Here is a 25,731-nt window from a genome sequence, read left to right as displayed (position 1 = left end):
TGGGTTGGGAAGATTCCCTGGAGGAGCAAATGGTAACCACTCCAGTATTCTTGCCTAAAGAATCCTACGGACATAGGACCCTGGCAGGCTACAGTCCACGGGGTCGCAAAGAGTCAGACAGGACTTAGCACAGCACAACCCTATTAAAGTCTATGCTATTCCCAGAAAAAAAGAGACCCTGCTGCTTTAGTTTAACTCCAAGTTGAACACCAAAGTGTCAGAGGTGTTTGAAGCTGTCTCCATCTCCCCTCTCTCCCCTAAAACCTTGCCACAGACTCCCAAAGGTGGCAGGGAGCCTGCTTCTCTTCCGGGTCCCTGTGGTTCTTAGTGTGCAGAGTCTGGCTTCTAGAAGCTGCCTGAGAAGCCAGCCTCTAGTTCTCTCCTTCACTCTCCTTCACTCTCCAGCTTTCTCCCTCGTGCTGGGTGAACTGACTAGGTTCATTAGGTGACTGCGACTGTCTCTGATGGCCACACATCTTTGTTGCACACCTGGCTCATCAAGAGGTGGGAACCAGCCTCCATCTTGCAGACGTAGGAGCAGGAAGACCATTTGGGGTTTAGGTTTGGGGCTTTGGCTTCGGGGAGCACGTTGTCCACAGTTTCCCAGGGGGCGTGCTCTGGGTAGTGAAACTGTTAACTCTGTTGCTCATCTGACTGCTAGCGTTTGTTCTCAATTAACTGAAAATTGGAGTCGATGAGGGGCACATGGATACTCCAAACACTCAGGCAAAATCACGCAAGCACTGAGGACTTGCCAGGCACCAGGCACTCTGTGTTTCTGGATTCTTGCCTCTTTTTCCTCAATGCAGATGGCTTTCTGAGACTTCCCCTTAAACTAAAGAGAACCTTCCATCCTATCTTTCAAGCATAGGTTTCAAACTGATCTCCTTCACAAAGCCTCTAGAAATAATTTCAAGTCCACAGAAACTACATCTTTACTTTGAATTTCTTTATAGTTATATAAATGTCATATATTAAGTTTTAATATGTCTAAATACCCTGGTTATTACCTACATATTCATCATTGTACTCCGTATCTGTTCAAAGTTATACAATCAGGAATGATGTTTCTCCCAACATATCTCCTGTCCCTAAGAACCTTTCCAACTCTCAGGTTCTCTGAATGGAGTTTCAATTTTGTGTCATTTTATCAACTTATTCAGCCAAACATCTACTGAAATCCTACAACAGGCAGGCATGACACAGAAAAAGATAAATAAAACATAGTTCTGGCCCTTGTTGCTCTCAAATTCCATTGGGAGCGAAGTGTCAATAAGAAGTATTGTTATAGGCTTTACTTTATATTTACTTTACTTTGGGAGCAGTCGTGAAAACTGAAGACAGAACAACTCACTCTGCCTAACAGTCAGAAAGGCCTCCCAGAGAGGGGATGTGCAAATAAGGCTCTTATGGATGGACAGGAATACACCCTACAGATTAAGAGGGAAAGGAATTCGAAATGGAAGACATAGTATATGCAAAGGCACAGAGTCATCAGTGGACCAAGCACCCCCCGAAAACAATGAACATCTCTGAGGAGCTGGAGTTGCCATGGAGATGACTGGCAAGGGATTAGGTTGGCAAGGCAACTGGCAGCATGCAGTGAGCCAAGCTAAGGTGTTCAGATATTATCCGGTCAACAACTGGCAGCCAATGGCAATTCCTAAAACCAGCTTTAGTTTTAAGATTTAAAAAACTAGAAATTAATGTAGAATAAATTTCTGGTTTGAAAATTATGGCTAAGGTGGGCACAACACCCAGGATAATGCTAGACAAACAGAAGGCACAAGATAAGTTCCTACTGAGTATGAATTCAGAGTCAGAAGGGAGGAACCATGGAAAGAAATGCCGAGGCCATAGTTATTGCTTTTCCAAATCTTAGCTGCCATTGGTATTTCCACCACAGATAGGATGCTCCACAATGATACAAACAGAAGTCCTTTTCCTCAAAAGGACAACTCTGCTCACAGGACTGAGCACCTCTGCTCTGGTCCCACTGACTCTCACTTCATAGTGAGCAGATGGCAGAAACCACATTCACACACTCAGTTCATACTTGGGGAGGGCCTGTCATGACTCCCCCCGCCTCTCAGCATGGTTGATGAAATGACTATCCTATGTCTAGAAATAAATCTGGAGGTGGAGTCATCAGATAAAAATATTTTGAAAAATTAGCCACAGATGGTTGAGCATTTCTGTAACACTTTCTCAGATTTTTTTTCTTTCTTTTTTCCTCCTCCTTCTTCTGTAAATAATTCAATTAAAGGAATTCCTTAAGGCATGGGTCCCCAGCCTCTGGGACCTAATGCCTGGTGATCTGAGGTGCAGCTGATGTAATCATAATAGAAATACAGTACACAATAGATGTAATGCACATGAAACATCCCCAACCATCCCGCAATGCTGGTCTGTGGGAAAATCATCTTCCACGAGACCAGTTTCTGGTGCCAAAAAGTTTGGGGAGTGTTGCCCTAAGGGGAGACCTGGTTTCAAATCCCAGCTCTGTAGCTTACCACCTACCACAGAGCTGACTTCCGTCAACTCACCATACTGCACTGAGCCTCAGCTGCTTTTCTGTAAGGGAGAGTTAGTCACTCAGTTGTGTCCAACTCTTGCTGACTCCATGACTGTAGCCCGCCAGGCTCCTCTGTCCATGGAATTCTCCAGGCAAGAATACTGGCGTGGGTAGCCATATCATTCTCCAGGGGATCTTCCCTGACCCAGGGATTGAACCTGGGTCTCCTCATTGCAGGCATATATTTTAGCATCTGAATCACTAGGCAAACCCTCTGTAAAAAGGGCTATTGTGAGGATTAGATAATATGCAAAATAGGCCTAGAAAAGCGTCCTGTACAAAACAGGTACTTAAAACACAGTACCTATTATTATAACAAACTCATTTTGATACTCCAATCTCTCAAATCTTTGGATAAATTCTAAGAAAGACCAATACACATGCAGTGTGTCAGGGTGACATTATGGGGAATTATCCAAGAAACCTTCTCCTTTATTTGGTTCCACCTTGACTCTGAGAGCCAAATCTATGTTTTCAATTTCAAAACTTCCTTTTGTACTAATTATCATTGAGACTCCAGTCTCAGGGACCTCCCTGGTGGCTCAGGGGTAAAGAATCCACCTGCAATGGCGGAGACATGGGTTGGATCATTGGGTTGGGAAGATCCCCTGGAGAAGGAAATCACAACCCACTCCAGTATTCTTGCCTGGAGAATCCTGTGGACAGAGGAGCCTGGTGGGCTACAGTTCATGGGGTCACAAAGAGTCAGACACGACTTAGCAACTAAACAACAACTCTGGTCTCATCTCCCTTATCTTTACTGTAGAACTGTGTTGCTCAAAAGGGGCTTTAGCTTACCTTCTCCCTAAAGCAAACTTTTGGGCCATTGGTCAAGCTCTGGAAATGGTTTAAAAGCATTTTAAAATCATGAATCAGGCCTCTGAAATAATGTATCCTGCCACAGGTGGAATAATCCAGCTCAAAGATACATGAAACAATTTCTATTAATTGTGAGTGAGTGGGGGAAAAAAAAATCATCTCAAGTTTGTTCTGATTTCCATTCAAAATCAAAGCAGTCGGGTTTTGAACACAACACACTCTCACCCTTCCAGAATTAGCAGGATAGTTTGACCATAGACAAGGACACAATGAAGATAAAATCCCCAATAAGAGTTTGAACAACTCACAGGGCAGCCCCGGGCAGAACATTCATTACATCCAGAAGAGGTTCTCCCTCCTCCTACTCACAGCACCCTCCAATCCCACTGTCCACAAATAAAAAGTGTAATACTCACCTAGTTGTTGAGAGGGTCTCAGAGGAGGGACTGAAGACATAAAAGTATCCAAGGATGGAAAAGTCCTTTGCAAATCTGTGCCAACAACCAGTGCTTTGTAAGCGTGTGGTTGTTTAGTGCTAAGTCGTGTCCAACTCTTTGTGACTCCGTGGACTGTAGCCCACCAGGCTTCTCTGTCCTTCACTATCTCTTGGAGTTTGTTCAAATTCATGTCCACTGAGTCGGCCATGAATTGGATAATACAAGGCTGTAGAGATTGAATTATTCCTTTGTCTTAATCATTGTCTTTGAAAAGCAGCCTCTCCATGATCTGTCTACAAGCTCAAACGATACCAACTCTGAAATCCCAGTTTTAAGAACAGGAATGGCGACCCACTACAGCTCCCAACTCAGTACCACGAGTTTTCTGCTGAGAAGGGAGCTGCCTTCACGCAGTGGTTTTCTGGCGGGCTGCACGTTGCCATCACCTGCGCAGTGCGAACAGTTACTGAGGGCTGGGCTTGCTGGGAGCACAGTGGTTCCCAAACGTTGCTAGGTATTAGAATCACCTGGGAGGGTTCACCCCAGAGCGATCACATTATTTTTCTCTGGAGATGATACCAGGTTATCAGCAGTTCTTAAAACTTCTCAGGTGATTCCAACGTGCAGTCAAGGCTAAAACCCAGTGTGAGATGTCAGTGGTCTGGGGTGAGACCTGGCAGTAGGATTTTAAAAATATATATATTTATTTATTTTGGGCTGTGAATGGTCTTAGTTGCAATGTGCAGGCTTCTTCCTAGTTGTGTCTGGGGCACAGGCTTCAGTTGCCCCCAGGCATGTGGGAATCTTAGTTTCCTGACTAGGGATTGAAGCCACATCCCCTGCATTGAAAGGTGGTTTCTTAACCACTGAACCACCAGGGAAGGCCCTCTGGCATGGGATTTTTAAATTCCATCTCCTTCATCCTTGCTTGATCCCACTGCTCACAGAATGTGCCCAGCTTTTAAACACTATATTTCCCAGCTTTTTGTCTGGATGAGAGGGGAGGCTGCCGGAGAATGGATGTACATCTGAGTCTCTTTGCTGTCCATTTGAAACTATCTGCTATACTCCAATATAAAATAAAAGTTAAAAAAAAAAAAAAAAAACCCACTAATTTCCCAGCTTCCTGCAAGTATGGCTGGACGGACATACGATATGTTTCTGACCAAAGAGACGTAAGCAGCAGTCACAGAATGAGGATTCTGGGAAAACTTCAAAAATGGCCAAATCCATGAGAAGTGCTTTTGGCCTTTGTTCTCCTTATTCTTGCACAAACGCGAGGCTACAGAATAGATACCCATCTCACCACCCAGAGGACATCACCACCACACACTAAGGTCTCAGCAGACATCTGGAAGAATCTGAATTCCCGAAGCCATAGGGAGCCACCTTCCCAGCCAATCCACAGACTTCTTGTATGTGAGAGTATTCCCCCCTTCACTTGTTTAAGCCTTTTCTCCCTCATATTCCTGGACTGTGTGATACACCCTCCAAAGAAGAAAGGGACCAGATGAACTAACAGGAGAATATTTCCCCAGCAGAGGTAGCCAGGAAGTCAAGGCGGAAAGTGTGAACCAAAAACAAAGCAGGAAGAGAGAGAAGCATCGTCAGCAGAGCACACTGATATTTTAGAGACAACCTTCTTGGAAAACACAGGTTTTTCTCCTATCCTCTCATCACTTATTAGTTCCACGACTCTCTGAAATTTTGTTGGACCTGGTTGCTTGTCAATTTTCATGGCTCTAGAATTAAAGACTGTGCTGTTTTTTCATAATATAAGGTGGCTGGGATGGTAAAGAATCTATCTGCAATGCAGGAGACCTGGGTTTGATCTCTGGATTGGGAAGATCTCCTGGAGAAGGGAATGGCTACCCACTCCAGTATTCTTGCCTGGAGTCAGGTTTTGGACAGAGGAGCCTGGCGGGTTATAGTCCATGGGTCATAAAGAGTCAGACATGACTGAGTGACTAACATTTTCACTTCTTTATCACACACATACACACACATATATATATAATGCAAAGCAATGAAACTGTTATTTTTCTAGCATTTCTGAGCAGAAGAACAGATACTTCTTTAACCCCAAAATGCCATGTATTATGTGGCTTTCTTTCCTGCTAAATAAACACTATTAGCTCTTCGTGGATGAGACCGTGTTTCTTTCACCTTCATATTCCCATTACTTAACAGAACTTAGCACATAATAGACACCATTAAGTGTCTGGAAGAAAGAAAGGAGGAAGGATGTATATGTCAGGAGGGAAGAAGGGACTCTTCCTGAGAGGGCCAGAAACGAATCAGAAACAGTTTGTAAACAATTTCCCATGCTGGCCTCTTGGGGGGAGGTTGCTTTAAGGCAGTTTCGTTGTTACTCAGAGCCCACATAAGAGGGTTTAATCATTTTAAGAGGACATTCTAAAAGTCAGGTCTTCACAAAACAGTATTTTTTCATTACAAAGCTCAACTCCTCTCTACTTCTAGGTTTCTTTCCTGAGTTTTATCAAGTATCTGTAAGTATTTCCTTAAAGAAAACATGACCATCTTCATCTTGTCTTTGTATCATATTATTCGTGGGTCCTGTCTCCATGCTGTATAGATTAAACTATTTCTAAATTTTGAGAACTCTAAATACTATTAATTATGTTCAGTGAGGCAACTACTATCAAGCGCCCTACTTTGTGTCTGGCAAAATGAAAGAAGCACACGTTGGCTTCTTTCCCCTTTCTTTTTTAACTAGTGACAAGAATTACAGAGAACTCTTCTATACCTGCTGTGTGTTACTGAAAACTCTTTGAAAAATCAAAAGCATTTTTTGAAAATAAATAGTAAGTTGAAAAAATGTTTCTAATCTTCCAATATTTTCATTTTTCTCCTCCTTATTATCTCTTAATCTTTCCTGGCAGTAAGGTGACTGGTTATAACTGTTCAAGTCATAGCATAGGGGGAAAGAAGTGGTTGACAGCTACGAGGGTGACAGTTTTGGAATATGAATGAATGACAGTGAGCCAAGAGCCAAGGATTCATTCTCCTGGTGCTTTCCTCATATGAATGGGCAGTGGACTTGTGACCTTTTTCTCCTTAATTAATATTCTGTGGCTCATGACATCAGACATGTGCTGTTATTGAAACCTCTTAGGAAAAAGAACTAATAATGAATAGAAAAAGTGATTCATTATTTTGTAAATGTCAGGAATAGTGATTGCAGGAGGACACAAAGACCCAAGAACCTCAGACACTTTTAGAAAGTAGGGGGGAGAATTTGTCTTAAATAAAGGACCTCACAGAAAATTCTCTTCTCAAAAATCCACAGTTGGACAGTAATATAGCAAATGCTAATGTAAGTATTCTTGATAAAATACAAAGGCTGGTGTTTAAGAAAACTTACTTTAGAGAATATGGTTAATTTTAAGAGCTTATCGAAATAAATCTTCTGCCCAGAGAAGTGAATCACAATTTAAAGCAAATGCCATCAGTAATTTGAAAGTTATCCCCAAAGCTATTTAAAAGCTTTCCGTCAGTTCAAACCCTGCATTCATATACAGAAGATGAATTATAAGATTGTTAAACAAAATTATTTGACCAAGTGATTTTAGGTGGGGCAATGATTTAAGAAATTAAGAAAGGAACAATAGTTGCTAGGCAATTAACACTATAGTTTTATAACAATAAATGTAGTTTTAAGATATTCCAAATAATATAGAAGTACACATTACAATATCAATATTTACAGTATTGAGACATGCACACAAGGATATCAAATTCCCAAAATCCACTAGGCATTTATCCTTGCTAGTCACAAACACTCAGAATAGAGTATTCAATATATACCAATGTATTTTAGGAATTTGTTGTCCACAACAATTGACGTTATCTATTTACTTATTGCTTGCCATTATTGACATGGAATGACAGAGAAAACTGGTTTATAAGGTTGGCCAGATGTTGCTTTAGCACTCTTTCCAGTGCTTTCTGACCTATTACCTGTGGTCAGGACAAATACAAACACGACAAATACAGAAAAAAATATTTTAAAAATAGATAAAATATACAGCATCTGGGATATACTGAGACACCCCATCAGCTATCCCAGACCTCCCCTAGACAACTTACAGCTGAGGAAATCCACATTTTTCAGGCCCAGGTGGGGACCTGAGTTTAGCCCTTTCGTTGGATAATGAAGTGGGTAACTTAAGATGTGACTGAATCAGCACAGTGAATGTTGGGTGGTCATTTCATCTAGGGTAGCATTAGAGTAGCAACATTCTTATTTATACTGGGTTAGTTGGGTAACTGAAATGTATGGTTAAAGCATGGAATAAAAAGTGACTTTAAAATATACACATGTCCATTCACACTGCACCATAAAGTGAGGCTTCTACCTCGTAGCTAGGGACCATCTGCAACCAAATGGCCTGAGAAGTTTCCTTAAGATGCAGATTTCTGGTTTGTAACCCACACCTCCTCGGTCAGACTCTGGGGAGCAGAGGGGAATATGAAGGGAGGGGCATAAGAGCCAAGAATCTGCATTTAAAAAAAAAAACATCTCAGGTGATTCCTACTGTTGGTTTTAAAGTCTGAGAGAAGCTTTACATAACTGACTACTGTAGGAATTGACTGCTGTAAGAATTTACTATATCACTATTATAAACAAGATATGTTTACCTGCTAAGGACATGATGTTCTCTGTTAAGAGAACATCAACAATACCATGAGGAAGAAACTGGTTCATTCAAAACGAGAACATTCTGTAAGACATCCGTGTGCTGCAGCTTACTTGCTCAGTTGTGTCCTACTCTTTGCAACCCTTTGGGCTACAGCTGGCCAGGCTCCTCTGTCCATGGGATTTTTCAGGTTAAGAATACTGGAGTGGGTTGCCATTTCTTCCTCCAGGGGATCTTCCCTACCCAGGGATCAAATTCACATCTCCTGTACCTCCTGCATTGCAGGCAGATTCTTTACCTGCTGAGCCATCAGGGAAACCCTGATCTGGTTTCTTACACAAATCAATGACATAGATAAAAGGGAAAAAGATTTGGGAATTCCCTGGTTGTCCAGTGGTTAAGACTTGGCCCTTTAACTGCCATGGGCCCTGGTTGGATCCCTGTTGGGCCACTAAGATCCCACATCCTCAAGGTGCAGCCAAAAGAAAAAAAAAAAGGAAAGATGCTAAAACCAACTTATAGGGACACTTCAGATATAAACCAAAGAAATACAGTGGATCTTGTTTGGATCCTGATTCAAACAAATCAAAGGCAACACAGTATTTTAAGACTATTGGGGAAATGTAAATATAGACTATTAATTGGTTGTTATTGAAGAATTAATGTTAATTTGGTTATGGTGGTAACAAGAGTCTGCTCTTTATTTTTAGTAGTATACTTAAGTTTTGATTGGGGAATGGAGGGATTACATGATACACGAAACCCAAATGAGGTAGTCTGCGGGGAGAAATAATGAAACAGCTGTAGCAGAAGGCTGACGGCTATTGCAGATAAGTTGTATCTACATGGGACTTGTTGTACTTTAAATTTCTAGATCTGGTAGGAAATTTTTAAAGCAAATTGTTAAGAGGATCTAAGGAAATGGGAATGCATACTCCAATAGAATGAGTTACCAGAAGCAGATTTGTAAGAAAACCATTTGACAGTTCCTCAAAAAGTCAAACATAGAATTACAATATGACCCAGTAATTCCACTCCTAAGTATATACCCCAAAAGAATTGAAAATAGGAACTAAAATACATGTATTTTAGGAACTAAATAAAATAGGAACTAAAACACATATTCATAACAACCCCAGTCAAAATAGACAAAAGATGGAAACAGCCCAACTACCAACAGGTGAGCGGACAAACAAAATGGTGTATACAAGCCACCGAATATTATTTAACCACCACAGTTACGAAGTTCTGCTACATGTTCCAACACGGACTGAAAATATTATGTGAAGTGACGTAAGTCAGACACGAAAGGACAGTTATTACAGGATGCCACTTAAATGAGGGATGTACAATGGGCATAATTCATAGAGACAAAAAATACAACAGATGCTACAAAGAGAGGACAGGAAAATGAAGTTACTGCTTACTCCGTGCAGAGTTTGTCAGACCCTCAAACAACACGGGTTTGAATTACGCAGGTCCACTTAAATGCAAATTTTTTTTCAACTGTAAATACTGTAGTTTTAATACTCCAGGATTCGTGGTTGGCTGAACTGAGGATATGGAGAAAAACTACAGACACAGAGCAACCTCGGGTACTGGGAGCCGATTCTGAGTTGTGTGTGGATTTTTGCGCTGAGGGTTGATAGCCCTAACCCCAAGTTGGTGAAAGGGTTCAACTGAACACAGAAGAGGAGGTTGTACAGCATTGCAAATATACTACATGTCACTGATATGTTCCTTTTAAAGTAATTTTATGTTATGTGAATTTCACTGCAATTTAAAAACAAAAGGTGGAAGTCATCCCCATGAAAGTTGAGAAACAGCTTAAAAGCTGAGTACAGAGGGAGGCTCCCTCTGTACTCATGGAAAGCACTGGCTCCAGACACTGCCTGATGCTAAGTGATCATTCTACATAAAAGATGAATCCAAGGATTACTTTTCATCTATTACTTAATCTTAGTAATTTCCTTGTCTTTGTATGCCTTCTTTTAGGACAGTTTTATATTTTTTCCCTCTAAAATGTAATTTTTATTCAATGTTATAAATATTTCTATTCCTTTGCATAATTGTTTCCCCTAGGTTCTTCTGAGAATGGACAGGTGAGGTTTTCCAAGGGGTGGCCTTTGTTGGTTACCTGGGGTATGTGACATATCGGAGCGTCCTGAGAGGTAATCACAGGAGCTAAGTAGAAAGGTTGCAGTAGAAACTGAAATTTCTCATCATCTGATTCCTTTGTCCCAGGAATACTGATGTGGCCAGTCTGAGGCTAGCCATGGACTTTTATAGATGTAGCTGAAACAGGTCTTAATATCATTCCCAGAAGGGACATGGGTTTGGTGTAGAAATTTTATAAAAAGTCTTTCAGAAGATAAACTTGGAAAATAAGATGATAAAATCACATGATTTGGTAGTTGTAGAGAAAAGACCTGCTCAGATCAAAACGAACCAAGGATATAACTGGGTAATGTGAAAACAGTGAACAAAAAGTGTGGCTGCTTGGGCCTGTGCTGCTGAGTGGGGCTTCAGGAAGGAGGGAATGAAATCAGGGTGTGGGAGATACATCTCCTAGCTCTGCTCCATCCAGGTTCCTGACCACTGAGAAATTCCGGAGTAGACTGGGTGTTACTGGGTTACTGCCAACTCTCATTGGCAGGTCTGCATGTTTCTTCATCAGAAAGAAAATGAGTTTTACCCACATGCTTTCGCTTATAAACTGACATCAGGGTCTGGGGAGTAGAGTGAAAGAAAGACTCAGAGGAATTGACTCTCTTCTCTGCTAGATGGTTGTCTATTTTCAAGTGCAAGAAGGAGGCTACAGGAAATGAAACAACAGTCTCATGGAAACTGATCAGATCCACAAACACCTGTAGGGGTGAGTAGCTGATGGAGAAGGAGGACTGAGACATCAGTTTAGGGAAGTTGCTCAGACTGGGGCAAGAATGCCCTGGATGCTTCTCTATGATTTTTCTTGTCTCCTCTTTTCTGTTTTACTTTTTAAACCAATTAGTGTTAAAAATTCCAGAGCCTTCTTCACCAGTGCTAAGTAGAATTTATTAGCACCTTTTATTTTTCATTTTTTAAATGGTAACCTTCTGCCGATGGCAAGTGACATAGGTTTCCCATTTGTAATAAATGTTTTCTTTTAAAATAGATAAACTTAAGTTTCCAAAGTGATTGACTGAAAACAAACTATTTAGTAAGCAACTCTGCCGACGGTACTTGGCTGTGACAAAAGTACTGGTCATAAAAGGACTAAATATTTAATCAGCATGTATTATGGATAGGCCACTGTGTAGAGCACTTTTCACATCCGATCCTTCACAAGTTGCTCAGTAGTGTCCGACTCATTGCAACCCCATGGACTGCAGCACACCAGGCTTCCCTGTCCTTCACTATCTCCCAGACCTTGCTCAAATTCATGTTCATTGAGTTGGTGATGCCATCCAACCATTTCATCCTCTGTCACCCCCTTTACCTACTCTAAATCTTTCCCTGCATCAGGGTCTTTTCCAATGATTTGGCTCTTTGCATCAGGTGGCCAAAGTATTAGAGCTTAAGCTTCAGCAACAGTCCTTCCAATAAATACTCAGGGTTGATTTTCTTTAGGATTGACTGGTTTGATCTCCTTGCTGTCCAAGGGACTCTCAAGGGTCTTCTCCAGCAATGTAATTCAAAAGTTGGGAAAGTAATGTCTCTGCTTTTTATTACACTGTCTAGGTTTGTCATAGCTTTCCTTCCGAGGAGCAAGCGTCTTTTAATTTCAAGGCTGCAGTCACCGTCCACAGTGATTCTGGAACCCAAGAAAATAAAATCTGTCACTGTTTCCACTTTTCCCCCTTCTATTTGCCATGAAGTGATGGGACCAGGTGCCATGATCTTAGTTTTTTGAATGTTGAGTTTTCAGACAGCTTTTTCACTTTCCTCTTTCACTGTCATCAAGAGGCTCTTTAGTTTCTCTTCACTTTCTGCCATCAGAATGGTATTATCTGCATATCTGAGGTCGTTGGTATTTCCTCCGGCAATCTTGATTCCAGCTTGTGATTCATCCAGCCCAGCATTTCTCAGGGCATACTCTGCATTTCCCCTTCATGGATCACAGCCTTGCTGTGGTGAGGGGGCTTGCCTAACTCAATGAAGCTATGAGCCATGCCGGGCCAGGCTACCCAAGATGGACAGGTCATAGTGGAGAGTTCTGACAAAACATGGCCCACTGGAGGAGGGAATGGCACACCACTGTAGTATTCTTGCTATGGGAACCCCATCAACAGTAGGAAAAGGCAAAGAGATTGGTGTTAGGAGCCCCATTTGACAGAAAAGGAAGTTGAGCCTTGAAGTTAAATTTTGTTGTGAAAGATAACACAATAAGAGGAGAAGCCAGGACTAGAACTCAGGTCTAATGCCCAAATCTCTGAGTTTTCTGTTAAAACGCACTACTCCTGCTTTTCCCTTGCAGGGTTGGGGCAGAAGAGAGCAATGAAGACCTTTCAGAGAACTCTGGCAAAGGCCGTGTGCTTCTGTGTCCTTTCCCAGGTCAGGGCTCAGAAGTTGCCCATGTTCTCATTCGGTTTATACAATAGCCAGGGCCCCTTTCTTTCTTCTTCTTCTTCTTTATTTTTGGCTGCATCACACAGCATGTGGGATTTTAGCTCCCCAACCAGAGATCGAACCCACGGCCCCAGCAGCAGAAGCCCGGAGTCTTAACTGCCAGACCGCCAGGGAAGTTCCCCATTTCCATTCATTTTCTTCCTAGTCTGAACACTTCTTCCCCTCCCAAGCCCTCTTTCTGCTCCATCATTATGAAAACACCTGTCTTCTGCAATCTAGTGCTATAACAAGTCATGCTGGAAGGAGGCAGTGCCCGCTGACCTCAGAGTGAATTACAACATATCAAAGAGTCCGAGTTTTAAAGTTGTCAGACCTTTGTTTCCATGAGGAAGAACTCTCTTTTTTTGCACTCATACCCCAGCAAGAGATTAGCAGCCTGAAATCACTTTGACAGTGTCAGTTGCTCTACTGCAGACCACAGGGAATTTTAATTCCAGCCTGTGAAATTGTAATTGCATCTCAAGGAGAAGTGAGGGATCCTGGGTAATGGCCACAGCCGAGCTCAATGTCAGAGTTGCCAGTTGCTGCCACATCAGATATTACTTGCTGTTATTCAAAAATCACTCCAGCTTTCCATATGGGAAGCTGGACTGGGGAGCGAAAGTAAATTAACAGAAACTGTCAGCTGTTCAGAACAGCACGGACAGCAGTGTGACAGAGGGGACTCACCTCCCATCAAAAAACGTAACTTTTTCTCTTTTTGGGGGGTTAAGATAAAGAGTTTCACAAACAAATTTCATTACTTAAGGTATGCAGCTAAATGATATCATTATTAAGCAAAAAATTATCTGGTCTTTGGCATGATAGATTAAAGCTGCCAATTTCTATTCACTTCTTCCAGGAAGGAGTTGGGAGTGGGGAGGGGGGGCAGTGCATGGGCGAAGTGGCCCAAAAGAGTAATTAAAATAATGAAGATAGCAAGTCCATGTCAGGTTGATGTTTGCAATGGATTAAAATTACCTGCTATCAAAGTTAAACTGTCTGAGAAATTGCTTCCTGCCTATGTTTGGAATAAAGGGAATTTAGAACTACCACATCTGATTACAAAACACTGAGAGATAGAGAAAATTATCAGCAAAGGAAAAGACTTGTCACCTGCCACCTTCTGAAGATAGGGGAGGTTCTGACGAGTACTAAGGGGTTCCAAAATTAATTTTTTTTTTCTACAGATGGTCAGAAAGAAAAGAGAAGGGGCTAAATAAAATTGCTTAGTTAAATAGCTACAATCTGTGGCTTTTTTGTTCTAGATGGTAGAAACGATTCATGTATGGGCTTTACTTTTCCTCATTTGATCATTTTTAGAGTAAATTTTAGGGATGACATTTCACTCGTCCAGTTACAGGAAACTTGCCCTTAGAAGATACGTCAGCAGGGATACCTTCTGGTAAAGGTCCGACTGCCCTAGTCGCCTCTCTACTGACCCTTGACTTCAGGCTCCCCCAAACTCTACTCCGACCTCTCTGCCTGGCTAAATCCCCTCATTGTTTAGAAACCTGTTTTATACTCTGCTTGCCCCCTGATCTTATGACATCTGCCCTTTCATTGTACTTAGTATTTTTTTTTTTTTAATTTTAATTTTTTGGCCATGCACCATGTGGGATCTTAATTCCCCAATCAGGGATCAAACCTGTGTCCCCTGCATTGGAAGCATAGGTCTTCACCACTGGACCACCAGGGAAGTCCCTTAACATTCTTTAGAAAGCCTTTGAGGACCTCCCTAGTCCATGTTAGATGTCCCTCCCATGCTCTGATGATTCCCTATTTTCTACCTTGAGTGGCTGGATTGCAATTGCCGCCCAGCTTCCCAAAGGTAGGATGGCATCTGTCCTGTTCACTTTTTTCAATTCCAGTGCCAAGCACAGTGCTTGGCACCTAGCACCAAACAACTGCCAAGTTGTCTTTCTCCTTCACAAAGTCTTCAGCCTGCATCCAGAAGGGATTCTGTTTCTCCCAGTGCCCTCAGGTTAATGTGAGCACCTCCTGTGTCCATGGTCTCAGTGTATCTGTGGGTGCCCTGCCCACCCTCTAGCTTGAGAGCAGTAAACTGGTTGAGAACAGGTGGTAGTACCAGATTGCCTGGGCTGTAGTCTTGGCTCTGCCATTTACCTGCTAATGACCTTGGGCAAGTCACATCTCTGTGTCTCAGTTTCCTCATCTAGAATAATTGCTTGGAGTGACTATGAGGATTAAATAACCTCATGTATTCAAAGTGCTTGCCTGAGTCTATGTAAATGATGGCTATGATGATGCTGCTCTTCTTTACTATTACTGCTACATGCATCAGAAGTATGTCTAAGCTTCCATTTGCTTGGATTCTTGTGCCAATCCAACCAATCCTTAGGCATCATTTCTAAAACCAAAAATGGCAGGGAGGAAATAAACTCGAGTTTGAGGAATATACATTTTATAACTCCACTCAAGTTTCTTCTTATAACTCAGCTTTTTATAAACCCATTCCAGTGGAGAGATAAAAGTCATTCTGGGTCGGTTCAGCACAGGGCCCCCCACTGCCTTCTCTGGGGTTGGGACTAAGAACTGAGGGGATGGAGACAGGTGCTGGGGACACCTCTGGACCCGGTGGCATCAGGGTGCATAGCATTCTCTTAGTCATGAGGGGGAACCTCAAGAGACACATTGTCTGGACACAGGTAAGTCCCAAAGCATCTCAACACCAAAGAGAATCCTTGGAATTCCTGTTCAGAAATGCTCCAGACTAGAGGGATGGATCTTAGACAAGCCACCAAACTCCTCCTAAGCTCAGCTTTGCCTTCTGTAAGGGGGCCAACCTTTACGGTTCCCAGGAGCCCCTCTTGCTCTTATTCTAGGCTGACCTGCAGGGCTCACCACCCCTACTTTTCCTGTGAGCCCAAATCATGGGTGAAGCAGAAAGACATGCAGCAAGCCCAGTCTTTTATCAAGCGATGAGAAAGAACAGTCTTTCTGCGAAACTTATTCAAATTTCCACTCTGACTGGAGGAAAGTTTAAATTCCCTGCAAAGAAACAGATGCTGTTTGGGACTGATTACCAGAAGACAGCCGCTGGTGACCTTCTAGGGGTTTACACTTGTGACTTCAGTGTTGGGCTGCTATGAGTTTTGCTTCAAATATTAATTGGAGTTACTGCCGCTACTCAGCTGCAGCTGCAGTTACTGCAGCTTGACTCTGCCACATAGCGTGAGGGAAAGCTGGTGCTAAACTGCTCTTCCCCAACCCCTCCTCTCCTTTCCATTTGTGTGTCCAAAGGCATTAAAAATAGTCTCCAACCTGAAATACGACATTTTTAGTTAGTGAATGTTCTCGTAGTTGGTATAATTCTGACTGCCCAAGGCAAACCGGTTTGATAAGATTAATTTTTTTCAGACTGGGATCCAACCAACTTGTGCTTTTTGTCAGACTGCTTTGGAACTTTCAACCTCTCTAGCCTCCAAAATCTTGGAGGATGTTGTGTTAAAAGGGGAAAAAGAGAAGATGGATCTTAATTGGAGGCTTGAGAATCTTATCCTGCCTGAATAGGGTTAGAGATCTTACATGTGAAAGAAATGTGTAAGAAGCAAACCTACTGGAAAACCAGAAACCAAAAAAGACATAAAAACAGCAAAGGTGAGAAATGGTCAAGGGCAACAGCTAGAGCAGACCTTTTCAATGACACAAAACTCAGCCCATTGGGAATGCCTCTTCATATAATGCATTTAAAGCTGAATTTCAAAAGCTCCTTTACTTTCTCTCAAGGGGACTCAGACTCTACAAGCTCCATCTCCTGGTTTATTTTCTGTTTAACTTCCAATTTTATTATCGGATATGGAACCAAATAAGACATGGCATTGACTATTCTCCATTGATTCCCGGGTGAGAGACTGTGCTACAGTCGAGTCTCCTTCCTCAGGCCCAAAGCATGGAGTTGAGACCAAATTGTAGCCTAGTTTTTCCTTGTCCTGTGGACAAGGCAAGTGTTAACACTTCTATGGGCCAATAATCAGAAATCTAGAGTTTTTCTGTGGAGTTCGGAGTGGAGAGTAGTGGACCATGAAGGTTCTGTGGCAACAAAACCCTTCCCTTGTATCTCAAATGGCTCCAGGTAAGACTGCAGAAATCATACTGATGGAAACCTCCCAAAACAGAGAAACAAAAAACCCAGAAGCATCTGTTGTCTAAGGTCACGGCCTGAGATAGTTATCCCAGGTGGCTTTTTGGTTAAGAATTCTCATCCATGTGTTGAGAACAAAGCATGTGAATTCTTAACTGAACAGGTGTATTAAGAGAATTTGAGATACAGGAGATCAAGACCAGAAAGCTGGAGGCACTGATGGGAATCACTGTAGATAAGCAGAGTTAAGTAGCAGGTGCTGGAGGAGCAGAGGGTTGTTAGGTCCCCAGAAGCTCCTCAGTGTAGGAGTGCCAAAGCAAAGATTAAGGATCAAACACGCTGAACTGCGAAGACAGGAGCTGGACTCTTACTGAGGCACTCTCTTAATTGAAATACTGATGGGACCCACACAACCCGCTCTAGTGACATGTTACAGCAACAACTGTAAAACAAAGCCCCATATCAGCAACACCATTGTCAGTTACAGCAATGATAAGAACTATCACCCACTGGCTAAGTGAGGCTTAGCAAATGGTTCTCTTGAAAATGGACAAATTTGAAGGTTGGCAGCAGATAAAAAATATAAAACCAAGGACAGAGATTTAACTCTCCCTAAGTCTTGCTTTGTGGTCCCTGAAAAGTGACGTATGTTTTCAAAAGTGGCAGAATAGGGTGAGGTAAGGGGAGCCCATTGGTCTGATCATCAACAAGAGAACAGGCCACCTTCCAGACTGCTTATCTTTCCAATCAGGAATCTCTTCAGAGCTTAGAAGCCCATTTAGAATCCTACAGTGGCTCTTCTTTGACTATCAAATAGTCTAAATTCTTTAGAATGGGATAAAAACTTTTCACCACCTGAGCTTATTTTTAGTGTAATTTCCAGGCACTTCTCTTATATATTTTTCACTCTAGCTACACTTTTTCTCAAACTCACCATACATACCTTTGTAGACTACATGCTGTTTTTATTTTGATAAAATATGTATAACATACTATTGATCATTGTAACCATTCATAAGTGTAGAGTAGATAAACTCACAGAGACAGAAAGTAGAATAAAGGTTACCTTTCACTTCTGCAAAAAAAAAAAAGGGGGGGGGCTGTTTCAAACGCGGATGTATTGAATCTGTAGCTCACTTTAGGTAATACTGACATTTAAACAATGTTAAGTCTTACTATCCATGAATAGTGGATATTCTTCCATTTATTTTGAAATGTAAAAATGTCTTTCAGCAATGTTAGGTCGTTTTCAGCACACAAATTTTTACCTCCTCTGTGAGATTTATTCTTCAACATTTAGTTCTTTTAAAAGCTGTCGTAAATGGAACTGCTTTCTGAATTTCTACTTCACTGCTGTTGTGCAGAAAGAACTGATTTTTGTGTGTTGATCTTGTCATCTACAATTTGGCTGAATTTATTAGCTCTAGTAGATTTCTTGTGGATTCTTCGGAATTCTCTATACATAGGATCATGTCATCAGCAAACATAGTTTTCCTCTTCCTTTTCTTCCTTTCCCTTAGCTAACAGTTCTGACCAGGATTACTAGCACGGTGTTGAATAGCAGCTGTGAAAGTGGGCATTCTTGTCTTGTTCCTTATCTTAAAGGAAAACTTTTGGTTTTTCACCACTACATGGATATTTTATAAATATCATGTTGAGGAATTTCTCTCATATTCTTAGTTTTCTAAGAAGTTTTTGTCATGAAAGGGTGTTGGATTTTGTCAAATGTCTTTGCTGGATCAGGGGAGACGATCACATGCCCCCCACCCATGTTTTTTTTTTTAAATTAATGTGCTGTTACGTTGATTAATGTTACATTGATTGGTTTTATATTGAACTTGTATTGTTGGAATAAGTCCCACTTGGTCATGGTAAACAATCCTTTTGATATGTCATTGAAGTTAATTTGCTCATACTTTGCTGAGTATTTTGGCCTCTATATTCATAGGGGAATTTTTAATTTGCAATTTTCTTATAGTGTCTATCTGGCTCTAATATCAGGGTAATTCTGGCCTCGTAGAATGAGTTAGGAAGTGTTCCTTCCTCTTCCGTTTTTTTGGGGGTAAGAGATTAAGAAGAATTGATGTCAATTATCTTTAGATGTTTGGTAGAATTCACCTGTGAAGCCAGGTGAACAGCTCCTGGACTTTTCTTTGTTTATGCTGGTCAGGGATGAAACTCTAGTGCTTAAAGAAAACAATTCCTCCTGCAAGGGATTTTCTTAAGAGAGCCAAAGCCCAAAAAAGAATTTTCCCAGGGACTTAGTTCAATCTTTTGCTGAATACACTTAGTTCAGTCTTTTGCTTCACTGTTTAAATTACTCCTGGTTATTTCAAAATAAATTACACCTGCAAGATTGAAAAATGTATGAATTCCTACTGCAAGGGCAAAGATTCACAAGATAGCAAGAGGAGCTACTTTCAGGATTGAGTGTCATCAGAGTAACTCCAAAGTGACATTTTGAGGGAGATAGCAATTTAAAAGTAAGCTGTAGTGTATAATTAGATTCATTACTTCATTACGTATGTATACATTATGTGAATGGTATGCTTCAGGCCACAAAGGCTGGGTCCAAGTGTATCAAGTCATAAGTACACAATTTGCTTTATTATCTATTTGAAAATCTTTAGGTCTGTTTTAAAAACACATGTGTTATATTGCTCTTTATGAAAACTGGGAGTTAAAAATCAAAGGTAAAAGCTTGTCCTCAGAACTGGACGGTCTGGGATAACTATAGTTTTGATGATTAATCAGGCATATTAAAAGCAGATTAGATAAACCCAAGAATTAAACTTCCTAGTTCTTCAGGCTTTTCTGAACTCCCAGCTTTCCCTTACCTTGATCCAAGATTTTTTGGGTTTTTTCCCTCCACAATTTTTCTAGGCACTTGCCTCATCAGTACTTATAAGTGTATTCAGATGCCCATAAATTAAGAAGACCATAAGAAACCAAAAGAAACTTTGCTTCAATTGCTACAGCTGGGATATTTTGGCTTTAGAGCTCTAGGAAACAGTACTGGTATGAAATAATTGACAGAAAACTAATGAAGAATAACAGTGTCTGCATTTCCTTTTATCCTCAAGGTAGGGTGGAGGAGGGCATGACTTCTAGACCTCCCTATTAATCTCTTTGCTCTTTTCATCTTTGGCCATGGAAAAATCTGCTTCTTGATCTTAGATTGGCCACCCAAATCTGTGCAGCATTCATTAATTTGATCTCCTCACATACAGCTGCAACCCATTTTCTTTGAATTTTTCTTCCTCTGCTGCATTTGTTAAAATTAGACTGTAAGTCCCTTGAGGCAGGGATCTTTTTATTCCACATATAATTCTTTTGGGTGGCCATGTGTTAATATCAAAATTTAAAACACCTACCCTTATTTATAAAATCGATTTTCATGTTTAAACTGCTAAAGGAATCATGAAAGGGGAAGAAATGATGTGTCCCAAGGACACGCTACTTGATAAATGTGATCTCATTTCATCTTTCAATGACCCGGCAATGGAGTTTTGCTCCTATTTGACAGATGAGGCTCAGAAAGAAGTGGTCTAGCTGCAAATGTAAACCAAACTTTGGTTGATATAAAAAAAATCTCATGCTCTTTCCCTATACTGTCTTCCTCAGATCTGTACTGGAAACAAGTGAGATCTGAATCCAGTCGATCCGGGTCCTTAACTCCTTCATGGTTCCTTAACTCAAATTCTACAGTTTCAATACCGTAGAAACCAAGCTCAATGGTAAAGCAAGTGTAAGTTTATTAAACATGTGCTATTGATGACTTAACTTTTAACAGCACTTTGAGAAATGATTAGGACACAGATTAAATACAAATTTGGCCTGGATGCTCTACATTAGGCTGCATCATGGAACAGAGGTGCCCAAGCTTTCTTGATTCAGGTATTCCTAGGCCAAAACAAACAGCTACCCATTCTCTTTCATTAAGTAGGTAGGGACTAACAACTTAATAAGTACTTCCATCTTACTATATTACAAAAAGTGTTTGAAAAAATATACGTGTAGATTGAAATAAAGATATCTTTATTTCATTCTAAAATTATAATTATCTGCATCTATTGGGCACTACACAACTTGTCAAAGTTTGAAATAAAATCACATTCATTTCTTGTTAAAGACTGATTTTTTCACTTCATACCGGCTTTTCCTCACAGCAACCACCTAAAACCTAGTCTTAGAAAAGTATTTTTGTTGTTGTTCTTTAGTTGCTAAGTCATGTCTGATTCTTTGCGACCTCATGTACTGTAGCCCACCAGGCTTCTCTGTCCATGGGATTTTCCTAGGCAAGAATACTGGAGTGGATTGTCATTTTCTTCTCCAGGGAATCTTCCTGATCCAGGGATCAAATCAGCATCTCCTGCTAGGCAGGTGGATTCTTTACTGTTGACCCACCAGGGGAGCCCATGGTAACATCAAAAAATGTGCATTTTCATGTTGAAACTGTAAACTATTTTGAGCTATTATTCTACATGGTATCTGACAAATTCACTCTGTTTCCTTCAAAAATTTAAAATATCCCATGGTCCTCCTTCGAGTTCACTACAGCACTTTGGGATGCCTAGGGTCAGGCGAGTCTTAAGAAAATCATTCCCTTCTTTCTTCTTCCTTCTCTCCCTTTCTCCCTTCCTACATTTTCCCCCTATGCTTATTTTATAATGCTAAAGCCTCCTGAAGCTTCACTTGTAACTCTTAATTCTTTCCCCATGACATCTTATATTTTACACTGAAATATGCAACCTGGAGTTAAGTCAATGGAAAAGCCCATGTTTTGACTGAACGACATATGGAAATCTGATGTTTAGACACATTTTCCCAGCAACAAAGCAAAGTTTTCACCAAAGAATTTTTACATTATCTTATTGACAGTCTCACACTTGGTGAATCAGGCAAGACAGAAAGAAAAAGAGAGGGAGAGGGAGGGACGAAGGAAGAGACAATAAACTTGCATGATACATCTTTTAAAAGTGTATCAAGTACCAGGCACATTCTTGGAGCAGGACAACACAGAGGGCAAGGCTGGGCTCCCACAGAACCCAGGCACCCACAGGGTCAAGTTCATATGGAAGATGGAGCCAAGGGAGTAGGAAAGTATACAGCCCAGGAGCACAGGCCTTGGAGTCAAGCTGAGTTCAAGTCCTGCCTCTACAACTTAGTGGTTCTGTGTCCCTTGCAAGTTACTTAATCTTGTGGGCTTCAGGTTTTTTTTTTTTTTTCCCCTCAGCAAAATGAGAATAACAATACCTATCTCAGGGCTGTGTTTTCAGGAAGAACACTTATAAAGTCCACATCATTTCGTCTGATGCTTTTAAAGGCTAGACGGTTCATGATTATCAGTATTATCATTATGATCAAAACAGGGCTAGTCACGATGAGAGACAACAGAGACAAGATCGACTGGAGAAAGTCAAAGGTGCAGAAACAGTGGGGAGAATGGCAGGCTACACGTCAACAAGTGGACACACACAGAACTCTCAATGACTGCTGATGGGAATGGAAATTGGTACAACCCTTGCAAAAAGCCATTTGGCGGCGTGCACAAATGCAATGCCCCCGCTTGAAGTAAGTTCACACAAATGCATATATATGTGGACCCAAACGTACATTCATAGCGTCATTATTCCAATAGCCAAAATATCAGAGACAACTCAAAAGCAGGATGGATAATTACAGTGGGGTATACTCATCCAATGGAATTGTCTTCAGCAAGGAAAGTGAATGAACGACTGCCACACACAGCCACCTGGGTGTGTCTCACATGCAATGCCGAGCAAAAGGCAGACACACAGAACAGCACACGCCATGTGACTCCACTGACATGAAATTCACAAACATGCAGACAATCTATGATGTTAGAAATAAGGACTGCAAGCTTTTGGGGGACAGAGCTAGGGATTGGGAAGGCACCGGGCAGCCTGCTGTCTCTAGCGTCAGAGGTGAAGCTTTTCTTCTGCCCTGTATAGTGTGACTCTAGGCTTTTGGTGGTATTTCCACGTCTGCAAGGTTTTCATTAAATCAGTACTATGCTGGAACCCACTGTTTATTAATAAAGAAATGATTGCATGTATCTTAAAAAGGAAGCACCCAGCAGGCTCCCTCCCATACTCTGCTAACTCTTCTCCCTCTTCCTGCTGATGGATCAGCAGGATCCTAAGTGGCTGAGTCACTGCAGGGCTCCCAGAGGGTTAAGAGCAGATCCTTGCATTTTAAATATGATCTCTTAGAACCACATACCAGGTTTGAGAGGTATATACTGAAGTCTTTGATTTTTTTTTTTTTTTAAATCAATGACTGATGACATAATTTGAACTTAGATTCCTTAAAGACACAAAAGAGGTTAAAACATTTTGGGATAAAACCACAAGCTGAAGAGGGTGGGGATTTAAAATGAAAACTGTCCTGTAACCACAGGGTGCCTGATGTTCCTGTAACTGTACAATCCAAATAAATTATTTAAATTCGAATAGTCGTGAGACTTGTTCATTACACCAACTGCTTTTATTGTAACACAAGTCACTTCATTTAGTGAACACCAATGACATCAGGTAGAAATAAACAGTTGATGTAAATAGATAAAAAAAAAAAAAAGCCAGAAAAGAGGCAGAGCTTGTTTTAGACAAATCCAGTTTTTGAAAGTTTGTGGGTTATTAAAGAGGGGGGTGATTCCTCAGATTTTTCAAAATGTTGCCAGGATCCTTTAATTGGCAGGCTCTTCCTGTGCATTCCGGAAGGACTGACGTTCCAAACACAGGTTTCCATATAAACTTTTCCGTAACACATCTGCTGTGGAAAATAAAAGCTTTGTAATATTGGGGCCCCAAACAACGCATAAAGAGAAAGATAAGATTTTAAAATGTTTATTGAAAATGGAAAATTCTTCCTGCATGAGGAAGAGGTAACCAGACCCGCCATACAAACAGGTTCTGACTTGAAGACTGGTGATTTAAAGAAAATGCAACCACTTGCATTTTTTTTTTGCTAAAAATAAACCCAAGGGCGCTTAATTGAAAAGATATGCTATGGCAGCCGTTATTAGATTTTAGGTCAAATAACCAATGGGTCCAACTCAATGTGAGACAGGGAAGCCTCATTAAAGAGTGTGGCTGAAGAGCCGTTAGTGAGGCCAGTATAAATCATTGCCCTTTGAGAACTGATGTGGTTGCTCTCCTTTTCTTTGAAGATTTGAATTAGAAATTTATTCTTCTTCACAGATGCTTCAGCTGGTTGTGTTTTAATTATAGACCTTGACCAAAAGCGCAAAAAGAAGAGCAAACAGAGCCAGGCCCACAGACATCTTCAGTGCAAAGTCCTGGTGTAGTCTTTGCAATCGTAGCACCATTCGGGAACTGGCCGACTCGCGTCGATTTGCAGCTGAGGTGTGGGGTACTGAATTCAGGTGATTCCCAAGCCTATTTCTGAATTCCTATGGAGACAGAAACAAAGAGGAAAGCAAAGGTTTTAAGGACAAAAAAAAAAAAAAAAAAAAAAAAGCACTGATATTATATCAACTCAGCAAAAGATTCCTGGAAGGAACACATTTTTTTATTGAGATATAACTGACATATAACATTGTATTAGTTTCAGGTGTACAACACAGGATTCAGTATTTGTATCCACTGAGATGAGCATCACAGTAGGTCTTGTTACAGCACAGTTACAAAATTCCTTCCTAGTAAAGACTGCTTTTAAAGATCTACTCTCTAGAACTTCCAAGTATACAACGCAGAATTGTTAACTACAGTCACCGTGCTGTACCTTACATCCCCGGAATGTAGTTCTAACTCTAAGTTTGTATCTTTTGACTCTCTTCACCCATGTCATCCATCCGCCATGCCCCTGTCTCTGACAACCATCGAGGGGTTCTCTGCACCTATACAATCAGTTTTGTTATTTTAGATTTCATGTCTTTCTCTGATGCATTTCACTTAGTATAATGCCCTCAAGGTTCATTCATGCTGTTGTGAATGCCAAGACTTCCTTCTTTTTTATTCCTGAGTAATATTCCATTGCGTACATATGCCACATCTTCCCTGTCCACTCATCCATTGATGGACATTGGGTTGCTTCCCTGCCCATGTCTTGGCTACTGTAAAAAACACTGCAATGAACACGGGAATGCAGGCATCTTTCTGAGTTAGTGTTTTTGTTTCCTTTGGTCTAACACTCCAAAGTAGAACTGCTGGATCAAACCATAGTCCTAGTTTTAATTTGTTGAGGAAACTCCATACTGCTTTCCAGAGCGGCTGCACCAATTTACATTTCGACCAACAGTGCGCGAGAGTTCCTCTTTCTCCATATGCTCACCAGCATTGTTAGTTCTAATCTCTTTTGATAGTAGCCATTCTAACAGGTATGAGGTGATATCTCATCGTGCTTTTAATCTGCATTTCCCTGATTATTAGTGCTGATGAGCATCTTTTCACACACCTGTTGGCCATCTGTATGTCTTTGGTGAGTATTCAGATCCTCTGCCCATTTTTAAAATCACTTTTCTTTTTTGGTATTGAGCTACATGAGTTCTTTATATGTTTGTGG

General features: G+C 41.1%; 1 protein-coding gene across 3 annotated transcripts in view; it reads right to left on the bottom strand.

The window, feature by feature from the left end:
- Positions 1-24,037: 24,037 nt before the first annotated feature.
- The window catches only part of CDKAL1 (CDK5 regulatory subunit associated protein 1 like 1), a 634,266-nt gene continuing 632,572 nt past the window's right edge, over positions 24,038-25,731 (bottom strand). For all 3 annotated transcript variants that reach the window (XM_070360762.1, XM_070360760.1, XM_070360761.1), the window contains one exon: positions 24,038-24,619. In XM_070360762.1, coding sequence (XP_070216863.1) covers positions 24,428-24,619 — 192 coding nt within the window. In that variant the 3' untranslated portion in view covers positions 24,038-24,427. The remainder of the gene's footprint in view (positions 24,620-25,731) is intronic.

This window comes from Bos mutus, chromosome 23, assembly GCF_027580195.1.
Source record: "Bos mutus isolate GX-2022 chromosome 23, NWIPB_WYAK_1.1, whole genome shotgun sequence".
Taxonomy (NCBI): domain Eukaryota; kingdom Metazoa; phylum Chordata; class Mammalia; order Artiodactyla; family Bovidae; genus Bos; species Bos mutus.
This window is presented reverse-complemented; position numbering and strand designations above follow the sequence as displayed.